Consider the following 18037-nt stretch of genomic DNA (forward strand, 5'->3'; position numbering starts at 1 on the left):
AAAAAAATTTTGATATCGTGATTTAATGCAAGAACGTGCGGATCCATTTACAATGAATTTCATGAAAAGAAAGAATGACATCTGCACTTGTAAAATTTTATAATTGCACTTTTTTAGATCTAAAGGTTGCTGTTTGTGTTTGGGTACAAGTTATTTCTTTTTCAAAAATTTCGTTATCTTTGGTGAAGAGTCCTTAGAAGGCGCTTTTTTTCGTTTGGCAATTTCATTTTCAGGCCCTGCAGAAAACTCAGTCTAGAGGGGGAAAGAAGTTTAAGCTAAACAATTACATTTAAATTTGCTTACCTTCTTCTTTATTGCCTTGATAGGCTTCCTTCATCTTGGCTAAATTCTCTTTTACGGCAATTTCATGTTCTACTATTCGCTTCGGATAGTCTTTCCCTAAACCATAATTCGTGCACATTTTTAAAGTAAACTGAATCGAATTGTCTATCACGTCATTACCAATAATGCATCCGGCCTTTTGCTGGACACTTAAAGGCGCTTTCCAGGGTTCATAAATGTATTCTGATGGAAACTTCTTTAAAACCGGCAGATACTTCCTGTTAAAATTAGAATAATGAAAAATATTCTAATGAATATAGAAGAAAATAATTTTTGTACTTGATGTAATCGCCATGTTTGTCGGTCTTTTTGCCAAAGGCTATTGGGCTATAAACGCGGAAGTACTGGTGAAAGAAAGCTGATGCAGAGAGCCACATCCAGTTCCCAGCGTTCAACGACCAGTCAGCGTCTAATAGCAGCTCTTCAAAAACCTTCAAGAAGTTCATCAAATGTGATTAAGAAGAAAACCGATACCAACACTCCGCGAAATTAAACTAAGAGCTACCTGTTGACCAAGTTCCCATGACACCCATAAATCTCCACGTGTTAGGAAGCATGCAACAGCGTGCCTGGCCAAGTGGTGGATCCAACCTTCTGTTCTTAATTGCGTCATGATGGCATCTATGAATGGATATCCTGTTTTGCCCTGTACGAGATGTTAGATTGTTTTTTGACCTAGTTAGAAATCAGACATGCATACGTCTTTCCAAGCAAGATAATGTTTATCTTCTGGATCCTTTTTCCACGGAATTTGCTTGCAGATCGGATTTCCCTCCATTCTGTCAAAATTAGGAACATATGCGCCACAAGTATAGTAAAACTCTCGCCAGAGCAACTGACCCGTCAATGACGTTGGCGGACTGGTATGTTTCCGACCAGCAATTACCTACGTGTACAGAATGCATTAAGTGTTGAATACACAACAAAAGCCACGAATAGAAAATTGTACATCATGGATCCGATGGTACATTAGACGAGAAGACAAACATCCAAATTTGAGATAAGGACTCAACACAGTGGTTGATGGTTCGATGCTATTTGGTGATGTATCTGGTTTGCTGAATTTGCACACCCATTCCTTGACAAGGTATATAAGGCAAGTAATATATGTTAGCTTGGTAAACACTCAAGAAGGCTAGCACATTTTAAAATACCTGTTGGTTCATGTACTTATTCAATCTAATTAGAGCTTCACTCTCACCGCCAGGAAATAGCTCTTTCCCTAATCCCGTCAAGTCAACTCTCATCTCCTCCAGGAGCGGAACATTATAGTCTTCAGACAAAAGCAAAGTCTGGCACTGTTTTGGCAAGTTTCCTGGGGCATCCAATGCCTTTTCTGGAGTCCCAAATTTGGCTACCACAGACTGGAACTTTACATAGGTCAGTGGGGCTTTGTTACCATTTGCTTTGAAAACCCTAAGAAATATGTGATGATGTACAAATATTGAAAAACTTACAAACAAAATGATTTGAAATTGCAAAGCTTACTGTTCCAAATCATAAATTGTATGGGACACCTTTGTAATTACGGTGACAGAGTGCTTTTCAGCTAGCTGTTTTATTTCTTCGTCTCTAATTTTTGCATAGGGTTCTATATCAACCTCAAAAGTCAATTTTTTAACATTCCACTCCTTAAAGAGTTTCTTGAATCCTTCCAAAGGTGACCCTTTCACAACAAAAAGACGGGACCCAATTTTTTTCAAGTTGTTATCTAAATCTTGAAGGCTTTGAATGAGAAACCTCCAGCGATTAGGGCCTACCCTTGCATGTTTAACAAACCTAGTTATTCAAGGCTTGTCATGATTGTAGTCTAATTAATAAATTTTGATCATACAACTGTTGCCTAGAGCTATCATGTTTACCATGGATCTAGAATGAAGACTGGTCTCAGTTCATAATGGCTTTCCCCAACCTACAAAAAAAAAAGTGAAATTTAATTTAAAAGTGAAAAAGATAAACGGGTTCTTGAAAGTCATGCTGATCACGCATGCAATATTACCTTTTCTAATGCAGATAACAGTGCAGGATTATCGTGTAGGCGGAGGCCTTTGCGAAACCAATGAATGACTACTGGTTTATTCATGTTATTTTTTACACTAAAACAAATCTTTGGTTTTAAACATGTAAGTATTAAGGCTAGGCTAGCCTTATCAATCTCTGTCTCTGATTTGAATATGAAGTTGCTGCAACTAATCTATTATTTTTCAAGAAACACTTTCACCGGTTCGAAATAAATCGAAATAAACACTAAACACGTTCCACTTACGTTGCCATCTAGTGTTCATTCTATAAATATCCTCCATAATACGTAGATGTTTGTAACAAAATGGCTGTTGATGAAAATGAAGTGTCATTTCTAGAAACTATGCTACACGCGTGTAAAATATTTGTCTGTCTTACTTAACTAATCCCCTGATTTGACTAGCTAACGGTGGAAATCAGGGCATCAATATCGCTTGTGTTGTTTTTTAAGGAAATAGTTTTTGATAAGGTTTTCAAAACGTTTGATTTCATCTAGCGTTCTTTGATTGATGAGTACTGCTGATGGTCTCCTCGGTGGAACATCATCTTCTGTATCCTGATCTGGATTGCGATTTTTAACATTGTTGGCTGGCTCCACGACCTCGTCTTCGACATCGTAAAATTCTGATCGACCCGTGTAAAGTCGCCTTAAACTTAGAACCGTTGTGGATGACGGATTGGGCACTACTCCGGCTGACATGGCACGATATTTTCGACTGGTGGTTTCACTTCTACTTCTTGGTCGAAAGAAAATAGGAGACGCAGACAGCCATCCTAAAGCTTTCCAGCTTTTTTTCTTTCGGTAAGGATCTTCCTCTTCGTCAGCTTCATCCACCACTTCTTCTTCCTCACTGGCAGCCCCTTCCGACTGATTATTGGCCACGGAAGAGTGGTTTCGAATGCGGCTAATCTCGATATCAGGTAAGCTGTAACGAATTCCGGAGAGCGCACTATCTAACACACCGAAACGACGCAGAGTTTGAATTTCACGCCTTCTTCTAGCTTCACTACTAATTTCCAATTCCTTTAACTGCCTCTGAGTTGTGTCATATTCTCGTTCCAATTCCTCAATAACTTCCACTTTGACTGCTTCTTCTCCAACAAAACGTTGTATCCGTTCCAGCTGGACTCGAGGAAAAATTCGTTTTCAGTTACGTCAATTTTTAAAAAAACCAACACGCTGAATAATTTACCTTGATTGCAGCAGAGATTTTCCTCCGCTGAAGGTGAGTCCGCTGCCTTTCGATTTGATCTTCCATTTCCGCGTCCGTTCCCTCTCAGAGTCCGTTTGACAATGGTAGTACGAATGTTGTTACAAAATACGACATGTTTTCCTTTCTAATCTGCTGGTCAGTGCAGCATAAGTGAAAGTTAAAATGCCGACATCGGCGGATGTCTTTACCTATATCAGTGTAGGCGTACTCGTAGCAAGGCTGAAGCAATTAATAGTCATGGGCATGGCCGGATGTTCTCATGCCACATTCGTTATCACGTCATTTAAGTGCGTACGATATGGTGCACGATCCTCCGACACTTGCGCGAACATTGGCGGATAAGGCCGTTTGTATAGTTGGGGATGACGACGCCGCAAGCAACCCCCTTGACCTAAATATTATTTTCACATAATGCTATGTGCACACGCACGAACGCTCCATGATAGGAATATTTTTGTTTCTCTTTCTCTGACTTTCTGTCTGATAGCCGTGCTATGCGACGAGGTCAAGTCTCCAAAACAACAAAAAGATGCTTTAGGGCAATACGACAAAACGTGTATTTACTTGTAGGGACTTTTAGGGACATGTGAACGTTAAAAAAAATAATAATAAAAAAAAGGAAAAAAAAATAATAACAGTCCAGCTGTGTGTGTATGTGTGCGAAGGGGAGGAGTTGTGGATGAACAAAATTTAGAGGAAAAAAAAATGCTGGCCTATTACGGTCTACTACAATTAAAAAAAAAAAATAATCTAATTCAAATGTTTGATTTTTTTGTTTTGTTTTTTGGAATATTAAGTTGTGGATTAGGTGATTTTTTTTTTTGACAATAAATGATGACAAGTAATTAGCAAAAGAAATTAATTATTTTCTTTACCAAACGGCGCATTTTTGTACTGGATTCATAGCACTGCCAAGAGGACAGTTGTAGTCGGATGCGAACTGGGGCATATTGGAGAATGGGCCACGAACGCGGAAGCGTGATGGAGAATGAGCACCAGTAAGGATACGCAGTTTCAAGCTTTCCGGTCGTGATTTTTGACACCAAATACTAGCTGCTCCAAGCCAGAACAATTGCCGTACATTGTATTCGCTCAAACCGGGCAATCGCTGTTCAACTTGGTCCCAGTTTTCAAAACCGGCCCTTGAGCGTGTAGCGTATTTAATGTAGGCCCTGTAGGCTTCTTTAATACCGCCATTGTCGGCAATATTTTCACCTTGGGTGTTGATACCATTGATCTGTGAATCAAAAATTGAATTAAAATGGTGATTTTTCCAATGATTTTGAATGATTTCTCAGCTTACGTTCAAGCCGAGCTCCGGGAAAGAATAGTTGCCATATTGGTTAATGATGCACTGAGCGCGTTCCAAATAGTTTTTCTTGGTTGGTGGTTCCCACCATTCGGCCAAATTGCCGTCGGGTCCAAATTGACGTCCCTACAATGACAAAAACAACTCGTGATGTCGGAATTATGGGAGGAAAAAATGCAGTCAGTTGTAAGGCTACCTGATCATCGAAGCCGTGTGTAATTTCGTGTCCAATAACCCAGCCGATGGCAGCGTAGTTGAGGTAGGCGGGACGATTCTTACCGAAGAAAGCGCCCTGGAGGATTCCAGCGGGAAATTCTGAGAAACGAATGAAAAGTGAAATCTAACAACACCTGAATTTCCGTGCAAAAACGGAAACTTACGAATCGAATTCTCAAGTGGAGAATAATAAGCGTTGACAACAGCTGGTCGACCGTGTGAAATCCAGTCTGTCTTGTTAACGGGTTCCCGCAATTTCTTGAAAGCATAATTGGTGCCAAAAACTGTGAGATTGAGGGCATTGCGTAGATAGTCTGTCGCGTCAAGAGTCAGCTAAATTCCAAATGTAATCATTAAAAAGAGCCAAAAAGGAAATATTTGAATTGAATTTTACATTTTGGTAGAGATCAATCAATTTTTTGTCGTCGAGCAATTCATCAGGGTAAGCAATGTGCGTAGTCATAGAAGCGGATTTGCCCTTGGCACGACCTCGTGTTTCGTCGTCCATCCATTCGAGCTCGTCAATAATCTCAGCAAAAACACTGCGAATATCTTTGACCATCTCGTTCATCGATTGGCGGGCTGCCTCTTCGAAATATTCGCGTACGTACATGGCTCCGACGGCATTACCAAAACTAAAAAAGATACACCCAAAATTGCGTTATTTTTTGTTTGTTCCTTCAAATAGCAATGGACTAGATGGTGGATCGGAATAGAAATGGGTGTGTCATCCTACATTTTGCCTTTTGACTTTTTGGCTCTGTGCCAGACAAACACAAAATGTACATTGGAAATATGCAAAATAAAAAAAAAAAAAAAAGAAATACAAGTTTTCAATATAAAACGTGTTGTTGGTAGTTGGCGGTGATAGTGGGAAGAATATTTTACCTGCCAGACACGAGGTCAGTGCACTCTTCCCAACGGGGTTTGCGTTCAGTAGTTCCAGTTAAAACTGCCGAATACTTGAGCTGCAAATTTCTAGCAGCCTCATTCAGATAGCCAACCGATGCGGATGAAACTCGCCACATCAAATAATTGGCTAACGTTCTAGAAAAAAAAGAAAAGAAATCAGAAAATGAAATTTAAAGAATTCTAAAGTCAGACCTTTTGGGTGTTGTGGCTAACAGGTCGACTAGCTTAGGGAAGTAATCGGGCACATCAACAATGACACGTTCATTTTCGGTCAGAACGTGATGCGGAGCCAGGATAGTGTTCATGTAAACCAACCACGGAATTTCGGGCACTTTCTGGCTCAATTCTTTGATGGTCATCGGATTGTAAAGTTTGTTGGCATCACGACGTTCTTCTCGTGGTAAATTGATCTGAAAATCCCCCAACCGAGTAAAATTAATGATCAGAAAGAGATCAGAACTTATTTGTGTACTTACGTTGGCGAGCTTAATTTCAAATTCAAGTGATTCTCTCTGCTCCTTGAGTGCACTTTCTTTATCCGCTCCCAAAAGAGTTGCTAAATTGACTTGGTAATCAAGGTAAGCTTTAACGTCCTTGTCTTCCATACCTTTAATAAGGTATTCTCTACTTAGACCCAGCGTGGCTTGATCCAGCTATATCAGGAAACATACGGAAAACATTTAGTTTACTAATTCCTGGTGACTTAAATAGTATCTACGTACGTCAATAATACGAGAGGTCGAGTTTTTCAAGTCGGTAGTTACGGAGAAGTCGACAAAGTAGTCGATGGAATAGCCGGCTAGACGGAATTTATAAATCATTTCAGTCCAGACAAAAGTGCTTTCGTTCCAACTGTCGCCGACAACGACGGGCCAACCGCCAAACTGTTCAAGGACCTCCTTGAGTGGGTTCAGGCCAACCTCTTCCGCACGCGTCTTATTCAAGCACGATTGATAAAGTTTCTTGACCAATTTAAAGGGTTCAGCATCGCCCTCTTTGATGGGTCTTTCAATCAGATTTCGAAGTTGTTCCGTCACTTCGTCACTTATCAGACTGAATGTAGTCACGCTCGACTGGTCATCGGGGATAACATTTTTCGCTTCGAAACCACCGCAAGCAAAAGAATAGAAATCTTCACAAGGATTGACCGACTTGTCCATGTTTTTCAGAATCTCGGCCGCTTCAAGACGAATGAAAATATGAATAATTTTGTTTTGAAAATAATTGAGTAGATATTTTTACCTGCTAAAACGCAACCGGGAGTGTCGCAGACATCTTGAGCGCTTTTAGGTTCGGGATGGGTTACCTTGTCTAAATCGAGTACTTCGTGACTGCTGACCGTAAAGGCTGCGGCAGAGGGCGAAACCATGGCAAGAGTTTCACTATCGAATACTTTAAGATACAATAACGTTTATACAAATATATCCATCGCCAATTTCACGGGTTCAAATGATTAAATAAGGCCAACCTTTAGATGGATTATTCTGCTGGCCACGATAGATTAATGCAGCCATGGCAATGGCTAGTCCAACAGCAACGAATACGACGACTGTGGCGCAAAGCGATAGGCGGCGCTCCAATCGAGTTCTGCGTTCCCACCACGTTCCATTTCTGCTACTTGCATTTCAGAGAAAAACAAATTACGTTGGGGCACAATCGAATTGTTTGGGACGATCCATTTTTTTTTTTTTTTTTTGCAACTTCCTCATTTTCATCATCAAGATGTCGGATGTGAGAAAAGGGCCTCTTGCTTTTGGGTGTAATATGATTCACCTTGGAATTGAATCCCAATCTTATTCGGGAATTATTTTACACGACAATTGTGCATTACACACACTTTTCTTTTTCCTATCTGGGATTTTCCGCTTGTCGAGGTCACACACTGACAATGCAATAACACACACCCTGTCACCTTTTTTTTTCTTTATTTCCTTTTTGAATAGTCACGCAAAAAAATGAATAAAAATGTTTTTCCTTGTTTCTTTTGTTTCCGCTCGACTCACGCTAGTTTTAGAAAGAACGACGCCCTGACCGTGTACTAACATCCAACGAAATTCACGTAGAAAATTGTACAACCCATACTTTTAAGCCAAGTCGTTAAAAAAAGAGAACGTGGTACAATCCTCGAATTAATTTGTTGGTTCTCAATCTTTAAACTTGTCAAAAAATCTTGACTTTTAGGGGGGCCAATCAATTCACGACGCAGGAAATGGGCGATCACCAAGTTTTACGTTCTACTATAAAAAAAAAAGCCCTTAGGGACTTTTATGGCCAGCCCCATACAGTCCACGAGCAAACGGATCCCGTGAAAGAGTTATAATAGAAAAACTCTCATCATCAAATCAAGATTTCCTGTTTCAATTTTAAAAAATGCGCATACACCCACTGACTTTGACTCGGTTTCTGAGAGACATTGGTGAAGTAACTTGTAAATAACGAAATATAGTACAGGGCCATCTGATGCGACGCTGGGGTCATTTAAAGGCAATGTGCTTGACCTTCACCGCAAAGTTTTAAAATTCCCTTCATCAAAAATTGAAAGAAAATATTGAAAAAACTTACTTGTAATCCCGCGCGTTCGGTTGGCTTAGCTAAAGACATCTGACTATCGTGTTCCAGTATGCTGGTAGGCCGAGTACTAATTGTCATATCAAGATGCAGCACACAAACGACAAAATCCCAGATCGAAACGAGTAAAATACTTTCTGTTAATTATCCCGCTTTCCACTTTTGTAATATCTGGAAAAAGGAAAATAACAAGGAAATCGTTAGTAACAGAGCAAAAAATAACTCGATTTTTTCTTTTAATGTAAAAAAACTTTAGGAGAAAAATTGTACTTCGTGAAAGGAAAGAGCAGGTGCAGCGAGGTCGGCAGCTCGAAGAGCTCTGAGCCCGGCTATGGAGTTGAGCTGACAACTAATACCCTTCCTCTAACAACCACTCCAGTGATGGGCTGGGCTAAGCAGGGGGTTGGTGGTAGTGTTGGCTTCCATGCACGTTATAAACAAGCCGGACAATGAAGACGGCTTCAGGCAACATAAAGTCTAAATAAAAAGAATTTCTCGGTTAGAAACTTTTTTGTCTATTAGCCAAAGCATCTATGGAAGAGAGTTCTGTACACATAATGATAATTTACCGTGGTATTTAATGGGTAGAAAAAATTGCTCGAGTATGTGGATTTTCCATCGGGTCGCATCAGTTCCGGCACTTTTAAAACCGATAATTGAAACGAAAGGATGATTTCTCTTAAACTTTCTCCACCGTCTTCTTGAAAAGATAAAGAAAGCTATTTCTTTTTTCTTCTTCGGTCTATTGAAAATGAAATAAAAGTATGATTAGGTAACATTATATGAACTATACCTCCTGCAAAGTGAAAAGGTACTTCCCCCTCGTTGCAAAAAGAGAAAACACAATAAAACTGCGTCTGTCACGCCTCAGTACGTGCAACAGCTTTTCCATAAACGTAAACACAGGTGTTTGTGCGTGCCATAAACCGCTTCAGGACAAATGTTGCATCCTATTACCTAAACGCGTGTTTTTTAAAATCGTCAATCGACAGGACAACAACTTAACAGATTGAAAGACACCACGCCCAACGCTACTTAAAATTTCACGAACATTCTTGCTAATGTTTTACAACTCTCAAGTTTGCCCGATGTGTTGATTTTTTAAAACGATTACGTTTCTACAAAGGGAAAAGAAGAAAACATTATGAGAAGATGAAAGTTTTGGAGATAGTTTACTGAGATTATATAGACATGCATGACCCCATTTCGTTCCCCTCAAGTCACAGAGCAACAACGAATTCAGGACAGCTAGAGAACTTCCAAAGGTAAACATAATGTATCCACGCCATTTCATCTGCTTGGATAATGGTTATCGTCCAACCAAGCGAGTTTCCGTCAACATTACCGTGATTCTCACTGCCATTAAGTTTCTGAATAGAAAACGCTGTGCAGCAGTTTGACAATATGTTTTGGGAGCTCTCGAGTGGGAGGACAAACCGAGCGTGAACTTTTGTCTATTGCCAAATGGTACAACAAAGGAAAAAGACCACAGAAGCCCAGAAATTTACACACACACACTTCCTGCACCATGGGACCTGTGTGGGACAAGAGGCACACGCACAATATAACAAACTGGTTGTTGTAACGGTAGATCGACTTCCAGAGCATTGATTTTCGTTCGATACATTCAAACTTTTCTAGGGGGCTTCCATTCAAGGTTTACATCGATTAACCCAGCCTGATACGGTTAACTTTCGAAATAGTTTCAAAATGTTATATAATTACCCGCTAGATTCCAGAAACGTCATGTTGGGACACAACATTTTGCCACGAATCCACTATCGAATATCACGTGGCATGAAAGATCACGGCTAGAGGCCATCTTTCTATCAGCCTTGTCTGCCTCCAGGGCCAAATGAAACTGTTTCGTGGCGCTTCACAAAATGAGTGATTCTGTGGTGTGACCCCCTACCCTATTTATTTACCCATCCCCAACTCTAAATTTTTCCCGCTTTCGACTAAATAAAAAGAACACTAGTGGTCAAATCGATTGATTATTATCGATTTTCATTGTGGTCATTTCCATTATTGTTACTCTTCCTTGTCAATCATTTTTATTCCTTCCGTTCGAGATGTCTACCACGTGTTTGACTTCCGCCAGCCAACAAAATCTCTACGAACCAGTTATTTCTAGTGCCTCCAAAAAAGGTACCACTCCTTTATTGTTTAATTTGCTTTGTTCATTCGTTAGTCTTTCTGAATGCGTGTCACGATTGTACCAATATGATTCTTGTCAGGCATTCAACAAAAGCAGCATGAAAAGGCATTTTTGACACCAACATTGCGAACTAGTCATTCACCCTCGTGTGTTTTGCCCCATTCGAGTCGAAAAATTCAAAGTGCTTCGGTCGACAGAAATAAACTTCAGTTGCCTTCGTTTATGTTTGCTCAACACCATAATCGAACAACAAGTCCTTCATCTCCTCGCAACATTCAAGACAGGTATGTGTTGCTACCTTGGTTATTTTTATTGACGTCATGATGAGGAAAACCCAAAGGCAAGGTCGATGATTACTCTTTTCTCCTTTGCTGTATGACGTAGATTAATTCCATGTCGTTCCCAAACGGATATGCAATTGGCCCAACATCTTTTGTCGCCATTATCTCATCGTCCTGGCGGTGTAGGGGAAAATGATACTGAGCAACAGGACAGCTGTCGTCAAGTCACGCGAATTCTGAATTTCGGCAACAAAACTACGAAAGCGAAACCGCTAAGTCTTGTTACGGCCTCTTTGGCTTATGGCACGAGCTCTCTTGCTAAATCAAAATTTAAAATCCCTACGAAACCTGATAGAGTCATGGCTGCCCCGGGGACTTTTGTCGAATGTGGTAAATCTTATAAATTCGTTTGGAGAATACTGATACCACTAATAAATTTGCTAAAACAGGTTTCCAAAGTTCCCACTGGGCGCCATCGGCCAATTTGGTGGTGGCCTTAGAATCTGGCGTTTATGTCTGTAAAATTAACGAGGACTCTGACGTGACCAAGATTTGCAACAATACCCAGGATCCAGAAAACCCATTTTGTCATGTTATCTGGGATAACAGTGGTTGGGTTTCTTGTTTGTTTTCTGTTTCATAATGACGAAATTGCTAAACATTTGATTGGTGGTTTCAGGTGATGCGGTCATTTGTGGTAAAATGAGCGGCGAAATTAAAATCTACGATGTTCGCAGTCTCTTTTGCCGAATTAAGTGGCACCTGACGGCCAAACATACACTTCGATCGATCGCTTTAGAACAAGAACATCTATTCACCTGGTAATATTCTTCCCTTTTCTTTGTCCTTTAAACTGTATTTGTTTTTATTTCACGTTCCTAAGTGGGTCATAAAACAAAACAAAAAGAGGAAAACTAGGTCGTTGTGTGCAATTCTGACCAATCTGAACACGGCAGCGGTTTCCTTTTTTGGCGTGCTTTATTTTCTTCTTCTAACAGCGGCACCGTAGGACACGGCGTTCGGATTTATGACCTCCGCCAAACTGGTGGAGAGTCCACTGAACCCATTTTATCACTAAAATCGCGTTCTAGCGTCAATTGTCTCTCCTGGTCTACCAATGGCCATCTACTTGCTGGGGGCTGCGAATCTGGATTCACTTGTTTGTGGGATATCCGCCATCCATCTAAAGAAATGATGATTTTTAAAACTCAGGAACAAAATCCTGTTCAAGTAAACTTACTTTTTTTTCATAGGTTCATCTAATCTAATCTCGCTATAACGATAAAACGCAGGTTGTGAATTGGTGTTCTTGGAAACCAAGCATTCTTTTTTGCGGTTCCAGTTTTCCTAGGCCAAGCATCTGTATTCAAAGTAAGATACACAATAACAGTTTTAAACTATAACCGAGATAGATGAAGAATTATCAATTTGAACTGTGAAAGACACGGCCACAGGAATGCTAGTGGGTGACTTTGAATGTGGTTCGGAAATTACGGGTATCCAATTCAACGCCCAGCTGAAACAGGTTGCTTCGTCACATCATTCGAGTCTCGAAGAAGGGACGGACAGCCATGCGGTAATACGCGAGAAATTAAGTTTAACTAAAACTGGATAATCTTTTTCTTTTTAAAAACAGATGCACGGAAAAGAAAGCTCAGTTCAGCTCTGGAAACTCAATTCTGATAAACTAAATCCTATACTAGAACTAGGCCGTAGGGAAATTTGATCTACTTCGATACGTTTACCATCAGCTTCGATTTTCATTTGGCTTTTTTGCATTTTAGAGCATGAAGAAGGTATTGTCAGCATGGCCGCATCCGTCAACAGTAGTCAACTGGTAACTATGGGAGTCGATGAGCTTTTGTGTTTATGGCAATGGAACGAAACCGCCCCTCATTCAAACTCGCACAAGGCGGGGTTCCAAACCGCACGTAGTCAATTGGATTCAGCCAACCTTATCCGCTAGTCCCACATTTTCCAACAAATTTTCAATCGTATTATACCATTTCAAAAAATATTCTATTGTTATAAAATACACTGAGATATCTAAGATATCTGTGTCCCGTTTTCAGAGTTTGCTAGTAGGAAAACTTGCAAGAGGTAGTAGAAATTCATGGATATGCGGAGCGACTCGCTCAGGATGGGTAAGGTGAACATGATGACTTCCGGCTACGTTGACAATTCGGAAATCAGCGCTGGATGCTTGATAAATATCGAGATATTCTTTTAAGACGTCTTCGGTAAAATTCTTCAGGCCGTTAGAAGCTCGAATGATGAGTAAAGGGCAACGGATGTTAGTAACCAACACTTTGATTTGTTCCTCGGAGAGGGTGAGTGTTCGGACTAGTATGCGTAAATCGTTTGGCAATTCGTAAGCATCTTCAGCGTCGGCTTTCTTTTTCAAGCTACGAACTAAAAGAATGTCGGCAGCCTTCTCGTCAACTGACCCCTTGTAATTATCGACGATGCTTTGACGTGCCTCTTCATATCGGACTGTCAGTGGCCGTCCAATTTCTGAAAATTCTCGCATTTGTGTTATGATGCCTCTCATAACAACAGGAAGTTTGCTCACAGACACTGAGAATGGTTTGACCAAATCCAAGCTGATCATCCTACTGACATTTTCAGGAAATAAAGATGCGAACAGAAAAAGTGTGATGGCTCCAATGCTAAACAAAAAAAATTCATTGGAATATGATATTAGTGAATACCTAAAACATTTGTTCAATTTACCTATGACCAAGTAAGACCACTTTATCCCATTTAAAGTAATCAACTACAAGCTTTACATGATAGGCATGGTCAAAATAATGAAGAACAACTCCAGGGGGATATGTAGATGAGTATCCATGGCCTGTGACATGTAGCTATTTTTTTAACTGGGTATATTGCCACCAATTTAAAAATTAAATTACCACAAAGTTCAAGGCAAACAAGGTGAATGTTTGTTGGTAGAAGAGGAGCTAATGTGTCAAATGATCCTGCATTGTCCATCAGTCCATGAATCGCTAGAACAGGTATTCCATGGTCAGGTCCCCATACTTTTGCTATTACCAATAAATGTTATAACAGATTAGGCTAATTTTACACTAAAATTCAATACCTGACATATGTCCCCACGGAACCGGAATTTGTACATCGTATCGGAATTCTAACTGTTGGCTATTCGCTGACGCAGCTGTAATTGATTTCATTCCATCGACATTTATTCATTCACTGACTCGTTCCAAAATACAGACTGTGTTCAACACAATAATGTGGACTCTATTTTCACTTCCTCATATTTTTTTTTGTCCTTTGGTCCTATTTACATTAATGTTTTCAGAGATCAAATAGATTACGTACTAACGTTTGGTCGGTGGAAGATACAGACGAAAAAAAAAACCATGTGGTATCGATAAAAAAATCGATATGGGACTGAGACATTGTCTTTTACACTTTTACATAAGCAAGCAGATATGATAAACTAACGTTTACGTAAACGAAATCAGACGGCAACAGTTTACACTAGTAAGAAATTAGTAATTAGTAATATTTTTAAAAATTGTGTTCAATAACAATGATTTGTCGTTTTGTATTTTTTTCTGGTGACAGTTAAGAGTTAACCACAACGTTCGCACTTGATTCTCTAGGAAAATTATTATGAATCTTTGTGTGCGCCTTTTGATTACGCTACATTTTTACGAAGGAAATTGCAAATGTACGGTGCGACCACCTCAGGATGAGTTAGATGGACATGATGGGTACCATTAACCTGGACAAAATGAAAATCTGAACTGGCGTTGCGATAGATATCGAGGAATTCTTGATGTAATTCAATTCGTTCCGAAGATACGGAGGTAACAGAATGTTTTGCTTTGATCAACAAGAACGGACATTTAATTCCTCTGGCTATTTCTTTGAGCTTTTCGGTTGTAAAATCGTTGAAAAGGAAAGGACGGATAACAGTGCGTAGGTCTCGGGTATATTCATACTCGTCTTCGCCCGTCTTCCGCAAACTTCGAGCAAGAAGGATGTCGGCGTGTTCAGCTTCAACAGATCCAGAATAATTTTTGACCAGTTTCTCACGCGCCTGATTGTATGTTGTGACGGATGACTTCCACGAAACATTTTCAATTTTTTTAACAATATTCTGAAAATCGTTTATCACTGCTTTCATATCTATGATAAAACTATCTGGGGAAGAAGATCGAAGTTTAATGGCATCCAAGCTGATTAGTTTGTGAATTTTGTCGGGAAATATGGAGGCAACGAATAAGGCTATTTGACCTCCCATACTGAAAATCAGAAATATAGCTGTTACAAGCCAATCCATAACCAAAGGTCATACAAAATTACCTGTGGCCCATAAGAGTAACTTCTTCCCATTTAAAAAAATCAATCACCAATTTAACATGATAGATATGGTCATACAGGGACAAAAACATTCCCGGATGGTAATGTGAGGAATAGCCATGACCTACAGGGGACAGTATAATTACAGAAAAATTAAGGATGTATTTTCAAAAGGATATGCAAAAAAAAAAAAAAACTCACTGATTACCACAAAATTCAAGGCACACCAGACGAGTATTCACAGGCAGAAGATGAGCTAGTGTGTCAAAGGACCCTGCATTATCCTGCCATCCATGGAGAGCCAAAACTGGTAGACCATCATCAGGGCCCCATACCTTAGCTGTATCACCAGAACACATCAAGTATATTTCGCCAGAGATGATAAAAACGGGAATCGAACAGTTAAATAAGTAGGGAAAATGTTAACAGGGTTGAACTATTTTACCTGCCAAAATACCCCATGGAACAGGTATTTGGAGATCTTCTTTGTATTGAAGGTAGTTTACCTTTGATGACTCCATTAATATTTTTCACACTGCATGGAAATTAAAAGAAACTAATAAGAAATATGACTCTAATTTCAGGCTAGATTGCTTGCTTTTGTCGTTTTATCATTAATGATCAACATTCGTCTGCTTACCTCAAAACAACTACTTTTGAGCTGCAAACTTGACAACCAAGTAATTGTCAATTTTCCATTGCAGGAAAAAAAAAAATTATTAACAAATGGAGGGGTGTTTAAAATTCTGGTAGAGATTTTTTTTTCAACATTTTTATCACGAAGCACAGCCATCGCGAACGGTATCACAGTCGTTCGTAAAAGAAACAAAAATTATTTCCATTTCTTTAATTTTCCAGGTTTTGGAAAAGAAGACATCTCTGTTTGAGTAGACTTATCAAACTGAAGCGGGCAGTATGGCTTATCCAGTTCAACCTGAGTAGCGCATTCAGCTGTTGAGATTGATGTGAAAGGACGTTCCGTGCTCTCATCAAATAACTCTTGCGCTTCAAAGACGTCTTTAAGAAAGATACGTACGTTTGTTAATTGATAGGTTTACTAATGTAAATTTCATTAAAATTTTTTTAGAAGAATTTATACCTTCAACCTCTATTCTTTCTTCTTTTACTGTAATACTCTGGTCTAGTACACACTGAACACCAGAGCTTGAATTTTCCGTAGGGCAATCATCAAATAATATTTGGCGATTAAAAATAGTCACCATAGGTTTTTTTCGAATTTCTATAAGTAGAAAAAATATTAATACATTGACATTGAACAGACAACTATACTTGTCGACGTTGAATAAAGAATTGATCAGGCGTGAGAGGGAGGACAATACGAGGGGTCGGGGTTGTGTCGCGAAAAATCGAAAGCTCAAAGATTTGGAAGAGATTGACTTTTGGAAAGAGCGAACACCATGTCAGAGGTTGCACTCTCTTTACTGCAAGAAGACAGGGATATGTACTATCAAACACTGGAATTTCTAAAGTGTCATGATCTGTTGGTAATCCCTCTTTGATTATACAAATAAGGAAAACAATTGTATAAAGTAATTCCACCAATATAAAAAATACCCTTTAGATCTTTATATCTTGTTCTGGAATGTTATGTAACTGATGGTGAAAGGCAAGGGCAGGACAACTTTGGAAATTAGATGAAACATCACATATGTTTCTCCCACACATAAAAATAGCTGGACTCATAAATATTAGTACTTGGTCTATCTCCATTTTCAATGACAGATGGTGATTCACTCTGGTTTGACAATGACAAATCTTTCTGATTCATGCCAGAAAAATTGGAATAGTCATTGCTTGTGCTGGAGTTTATTAGACCCTGTTGCGTCACACATTCAGTTTTCAATGATCCATTGTTATCAGTGGAAGAACCACCTATATTATCACCTCTTAAATAATACAATTGTCAAAAAGTACAAATGTAAACTAATAATACCTGAATATGTTGTCAAAGACTGCTTATCTTGTCCTAAGTTTCCCAAATTAAGAGTTGGAACCCAATCCACATCTTCAGTTAGATATAAATATGCTGGTTTCCCTACAAAAAAAGACCTGCTTTTCAATAAAAAAAAACCTTAAAAGTAATACTCTACCACTATTACCTGAAACAAAATGGTCAGAACAGACAAAAAGCCTCCCACTAAATCTATTTAAGTTTCTTTTTGTCAGTTGCAACCAAACATTTCTTCTTTTCTCAATCAGAACTTTGTCACGACTTGCTGACTTTTGATTACAAACAGTAAATTCAGGAAATGTATAAAACCTGCGTTTATTTTTTTTGTTATAAATCTTCAAACAAATGCAACACTTATTGGGCATTTTTGAATGAAAAATTCGTAGTAAAAACAACACTTATAGCATTATAGCAGAAGAGGGCCAAAAAAAAGAAATTTAAAAATTTATAAAAAAAAAAAAAAAAAATTTTTTTAAAATTTTTTTTTTTTTTTTAAAAAAAAAAAATTATTAAAAAAAAAAAAAAAATTTTTTTTTTTTTTTTTTTAAAAAAAAAATTTTTTTTTTTTTTTTTTTTTTTTTTTTTTTTTTACTGTTAAATAGAGGAAAGTAGAGAGAGAACTGCGGTGTGTGTAAAGCAAACTGAGAAGCAATTGTTCGACAATCACACCGCGAGGCGCACTAACCGCACCTCTTTACGCTTTGCGGA

The 18037-nt window shown here is 38.9% G+C and overlaps 6 protein-coding genes and 1 long non-coding RNA gene across 9 annotated transcripts; 2 read left to right on the forward strand and 5 right to left on the reverse strand.

Annotated features, from left to right (window-relative positions):
- Positions 1-4: 4 nt before the first annotated feature.
- LOC116919091 (cryptochrome-1) lies at positions 5-2478 on the reverse strand. Its single transcript, XM_032924974.2, has 11 exons — positions 2342-2478; positions 2205-2254; positions 1831-2121; positions 1497-1758; positions 1292-1420; positions 1043-1228; positions 848-988; positions 622-773; positions 463-560; positions 304-399; positions 5-236 (listed from the first exon to the last, which is right to left on the reverse strand). Exons 1-11 carry the CDS (start codon positions 2423-2425, stop codon positions 151-153), a joined length of 1575 nt encoding a protein of 524 aa, XP_032780865.2. The 5' UTR covers positions 2426-2478; the 3' UTR covers positions 5-150.
- Positions 2403-3969, reverse strand: LOC116920283. The gene is made up of 2 exons (XM_032926477.2): positions 3558-3969; positions 2403-3487 (listed from the first exon to the last, which is right to left on the reverse strand). Exons 1-2 carry the CDS (start codon positions 3621-3623, stop codon positions 2789-2791), a joined length of 765 nt encoding a protein of 254 aa, XP_032782368.2. The 5' UTR covers positions 3624-3969; the 3' UTR covers positions 2403-2788.
- Positions 3149-13074, forward strand: LOC116919065 (cell division cycle protein 20 homolog). The gene is made up of 11 exons (XM_032924937.2): positions 3149-3285; positions 10656-10731; positions 10821-11025; positions 11126-11412; positions 11472-11633; positions 11702-11843; positions 12021-12252; positions 12315-12393; positions 12465-12598; positions 12659-12734; positions 12807-13074. Exons 2-11 carry the CDS (start codon positions 10656-10658, stop codon positions 12986-12988), a joined length of 1575 nt encoding a protein of 524 aa, XP_032780828.2. The 5' UTR covers positions 3149-3285; the 3' UTR covers positions 12989-13074.
- LOC116918667 (neprilysin-2) lies at positions 4112-10439 on the reverse strand. 3 transcript variants are annotated; one of them, XM_032924401.2, is made up of 16 exons: positions 10309-10439; positions 9153-9540; positions 8854-9060; positions 8578-8754; positions 7484-7632; positions 7258-7407; positions 6738-7195; positions 6492-6668; positions 6208-6425; positions 5992-6150; positions 5840-5863; positions 5498-5738; positions 5268-5436; positions 5084-5202; positions 4882-5013; positions 4112-4815 (listed from the first exon to the last, which is right to left on the reverse strand). In XM_032924401.2, the coding sequence occupies exons 5-16, from the start codon at positions 7527-7529 to the stop codon at positions 4450-4452; spliced, it is 2259 nt and encodes a 752-aa protein (XP_032780292.2). In that variant the 5' UTR covers positions 7530-7632; positions 8578-8754; positions 8854-9060; positions 9153-9540; positions 10309-10439; the 3' UTR covers positions 4112-4449. The 3 variants fall into 3 exon arrangements, with proteins under 3 accessions (XP_032780292.2, XP_032780299.2, XP_045023774.1); XM_032924408.2 differs by lacking the exon at positions 10309-10439 and having other exon boundaries at positions 7484-7629; positions 9153-9534; XM_045167839.1 differs by lacking the exons at positions 5840-5863; positions 10309-10439 and having other exon boundaries at positions 9153-9523.
- LOC116920058 (probable serine hydrolase) lies at positions 12365-14382 on the reverse strand. The gene is made up of 4 exons (XM_032926122.2): positions 14126-14382; positions 13938-14069; positions 13756-13876; positions 12365-13691 (listed from the first exon to the last, which is right to left on the reverse strand). The coding sequence occupies exons 1-4, from the start codon at positions 14214-14216 to the stop codon at positions 13091-13093; spliced, it is 945 nt and encodes a 314-aa protein (XP_032782013.2). The 5' UTR covers positions 14217-14382; the 3' UTR covers positions 12365-13090.
- Positions 14383-14396: 14 nt separating this feature from the next.
- On the forward strand, positions 14397-15855 carry LOC123468686. The gene is made up of 2 exons (XR_006642357.1): positions 14397-14532; positions 14617-15855. It is a non-coding gene; the product is annotated as an uncharacterized LOC123468686 (long non-coding RNA).
- A 239-nt stretch (positions 15856-16094) lies between these two features.
- On the reverse strand, positions 16095-17729 carry LOC116920091. The gene is made up of 5 exons (XM_032926153.2): positions 17478-17729; positions 17312-17413; positions 17074-17250; positions 16457-16597; positions 16095-16374 (listed from the first exon to the last, which is right to left on the reverse strand). The coding sequence occupies exons 1-5, from the start codon at positions 17692-17694 to the stop codon at positions 16190-16192; spliced, it is 822 nt and encodes a 273-aa protein (XP_032782044.2). The 5' UTR covers positions 17695-17729; the 3' UTR covers positions 16095-16189.
- Between the last annotated feature and the right edge of the window lie 308 nt (positions 17730-18037).

This window comes from Daphnia magna, linkage group LG1 (assembly GCF_020631705.1).
Source record: "Daphnia magna isolate NIES linkage group LG1, ASM2063170v1.1, whole genome shotgun sequence".
Lineage (NCBI taxonomy): Eukaryota > Metazoa > Arthropoda > Branchiopoda > Diplostraca > Daphniidae > Daphnia > Daphnia magna.

Excerpts from the sequence above, each read along its gene's own strand:
- LOC116920283 (XM_032926477.2), bottom strand. The coding sequence starts at position 3,623 with ATGGAAGATCAAATCGAAAGGCAGCGGACTCACCTTCAGCGGAGGAAA. Across the intron at positions 3,488-3,557 it reads AAATCTCTGCTGCAATCAAG|CTGGAACGGATACAACGTTT; the intron begins GTAAATTATTCA and ends CCTCGAGTCCAG.
- LOC116919091 (XM_032924974.2), bottom strand. The coding sequence starts at position 2,425 with ATGAATAAACCAGTAGTCATTCATTGGTTTCGCAAAGGCCTCCGCCTA. Across the intron at positions 1,421-1,496 it reads ATAAGTACATGAACCAACAG|GAATGGGTGTGCAAATTCAG; the intron begins GTATTTTAAAAT and ends TACCTTGTCAAG. Across the intron at positions 400-462 it reads AAAGGCCGGATGCATTATTG|GGAAAGACTATCCGAAGCGA; the intron begins GTAATGACGTGA and ends ATTATGGTTTAG.
- LOC116919065 (XM_032924937.2), top strand. The coding sequence starts at position 10,656 with ATGTCTACCACGTGTTTGACTTCCGCCAGCCAACAAAATCTCTACGAA. Across the intron at positions 12,253-12,314 it reads AGGAACAAAATCCTGTTCAA|GTTGTGAATTGGTGTTCTTG; the intron begins GTAAACTTACTT and ends GATAAAACGCAG. Across the intron at positions 12,599-12,658 it reads AAGGGACGGACAGCCATGCG|ATGCACGGAAAAGAAAGCTC; the intron begins GTAATACGCGAG and ends TTTTAAAAACAG.
- LOC116918667 (XM_032924401.2), bottom strand. The coding sequence starts at position 7,529 with ATGGCTGCATTAATCTATCGTGGCCAGCAGAATAATCCATCTAAAG. Across the intron at positions 6,151-6,207 it reads TTAGCCACAACACCCAAAAG|AACGTTAGCCAATTATTTGA; the intron begins GTCTGACTTTAG and ends TTTTTTTTCTAG. Across the intron at positions 5,739-5,839 it reads AAAAAGTCAAAAGGCAAAAT|TTTTGGTAATGCCGTCGGAG; the intron begins GTAGGATGACAC and ends TATCTTTTTTAG.
- LOC116920091 (XM_032926153.2), bottom strand. The coding sequence starts at position 17,694 with ATGCCCAATAAGTGTTGCATTTGTTTGAAGATTTATAACAAAAAAAAT. Across the intron at positions 16,598-17,073 it reads TGAAAATGGAGATAGACCAA|AAATTCGAAAAAAACCTATG; the intron begins GTACTAATATTT and ends TTCTACTTATAG. Across the intron at positions 16,375-16,456 it reads AGAAAGAATAGAGGTTGAAG|ACGTCTTTGAAGCGCAAGAG; the intron begins GTATAAATTCTT and ends TCTTTCTTAAAG.
- LOC116920058 (XM_032926122.2), bottom strand. The coding sequence starts at position 14,216 with ATGAAATCAATTACAGCTGCGTCAGCGAATAGCCAACAGTTAGAATTC. Across the intron at positions 13,877-13,937 it reads TGTTTGCCTTGAACTTTGTG|GCCATGGATACTCATCTACA; the intron begins GTAATTTAATTT and ends TACATGTCACAG. Across the intron at positions 13,692-13,755 it reads GTGGTCTTACTTGGTCATAG|CATTGGAGCCATCACACTTT; the intron begins GTAAATTGAACA and ends TTTTTTGTTTAG.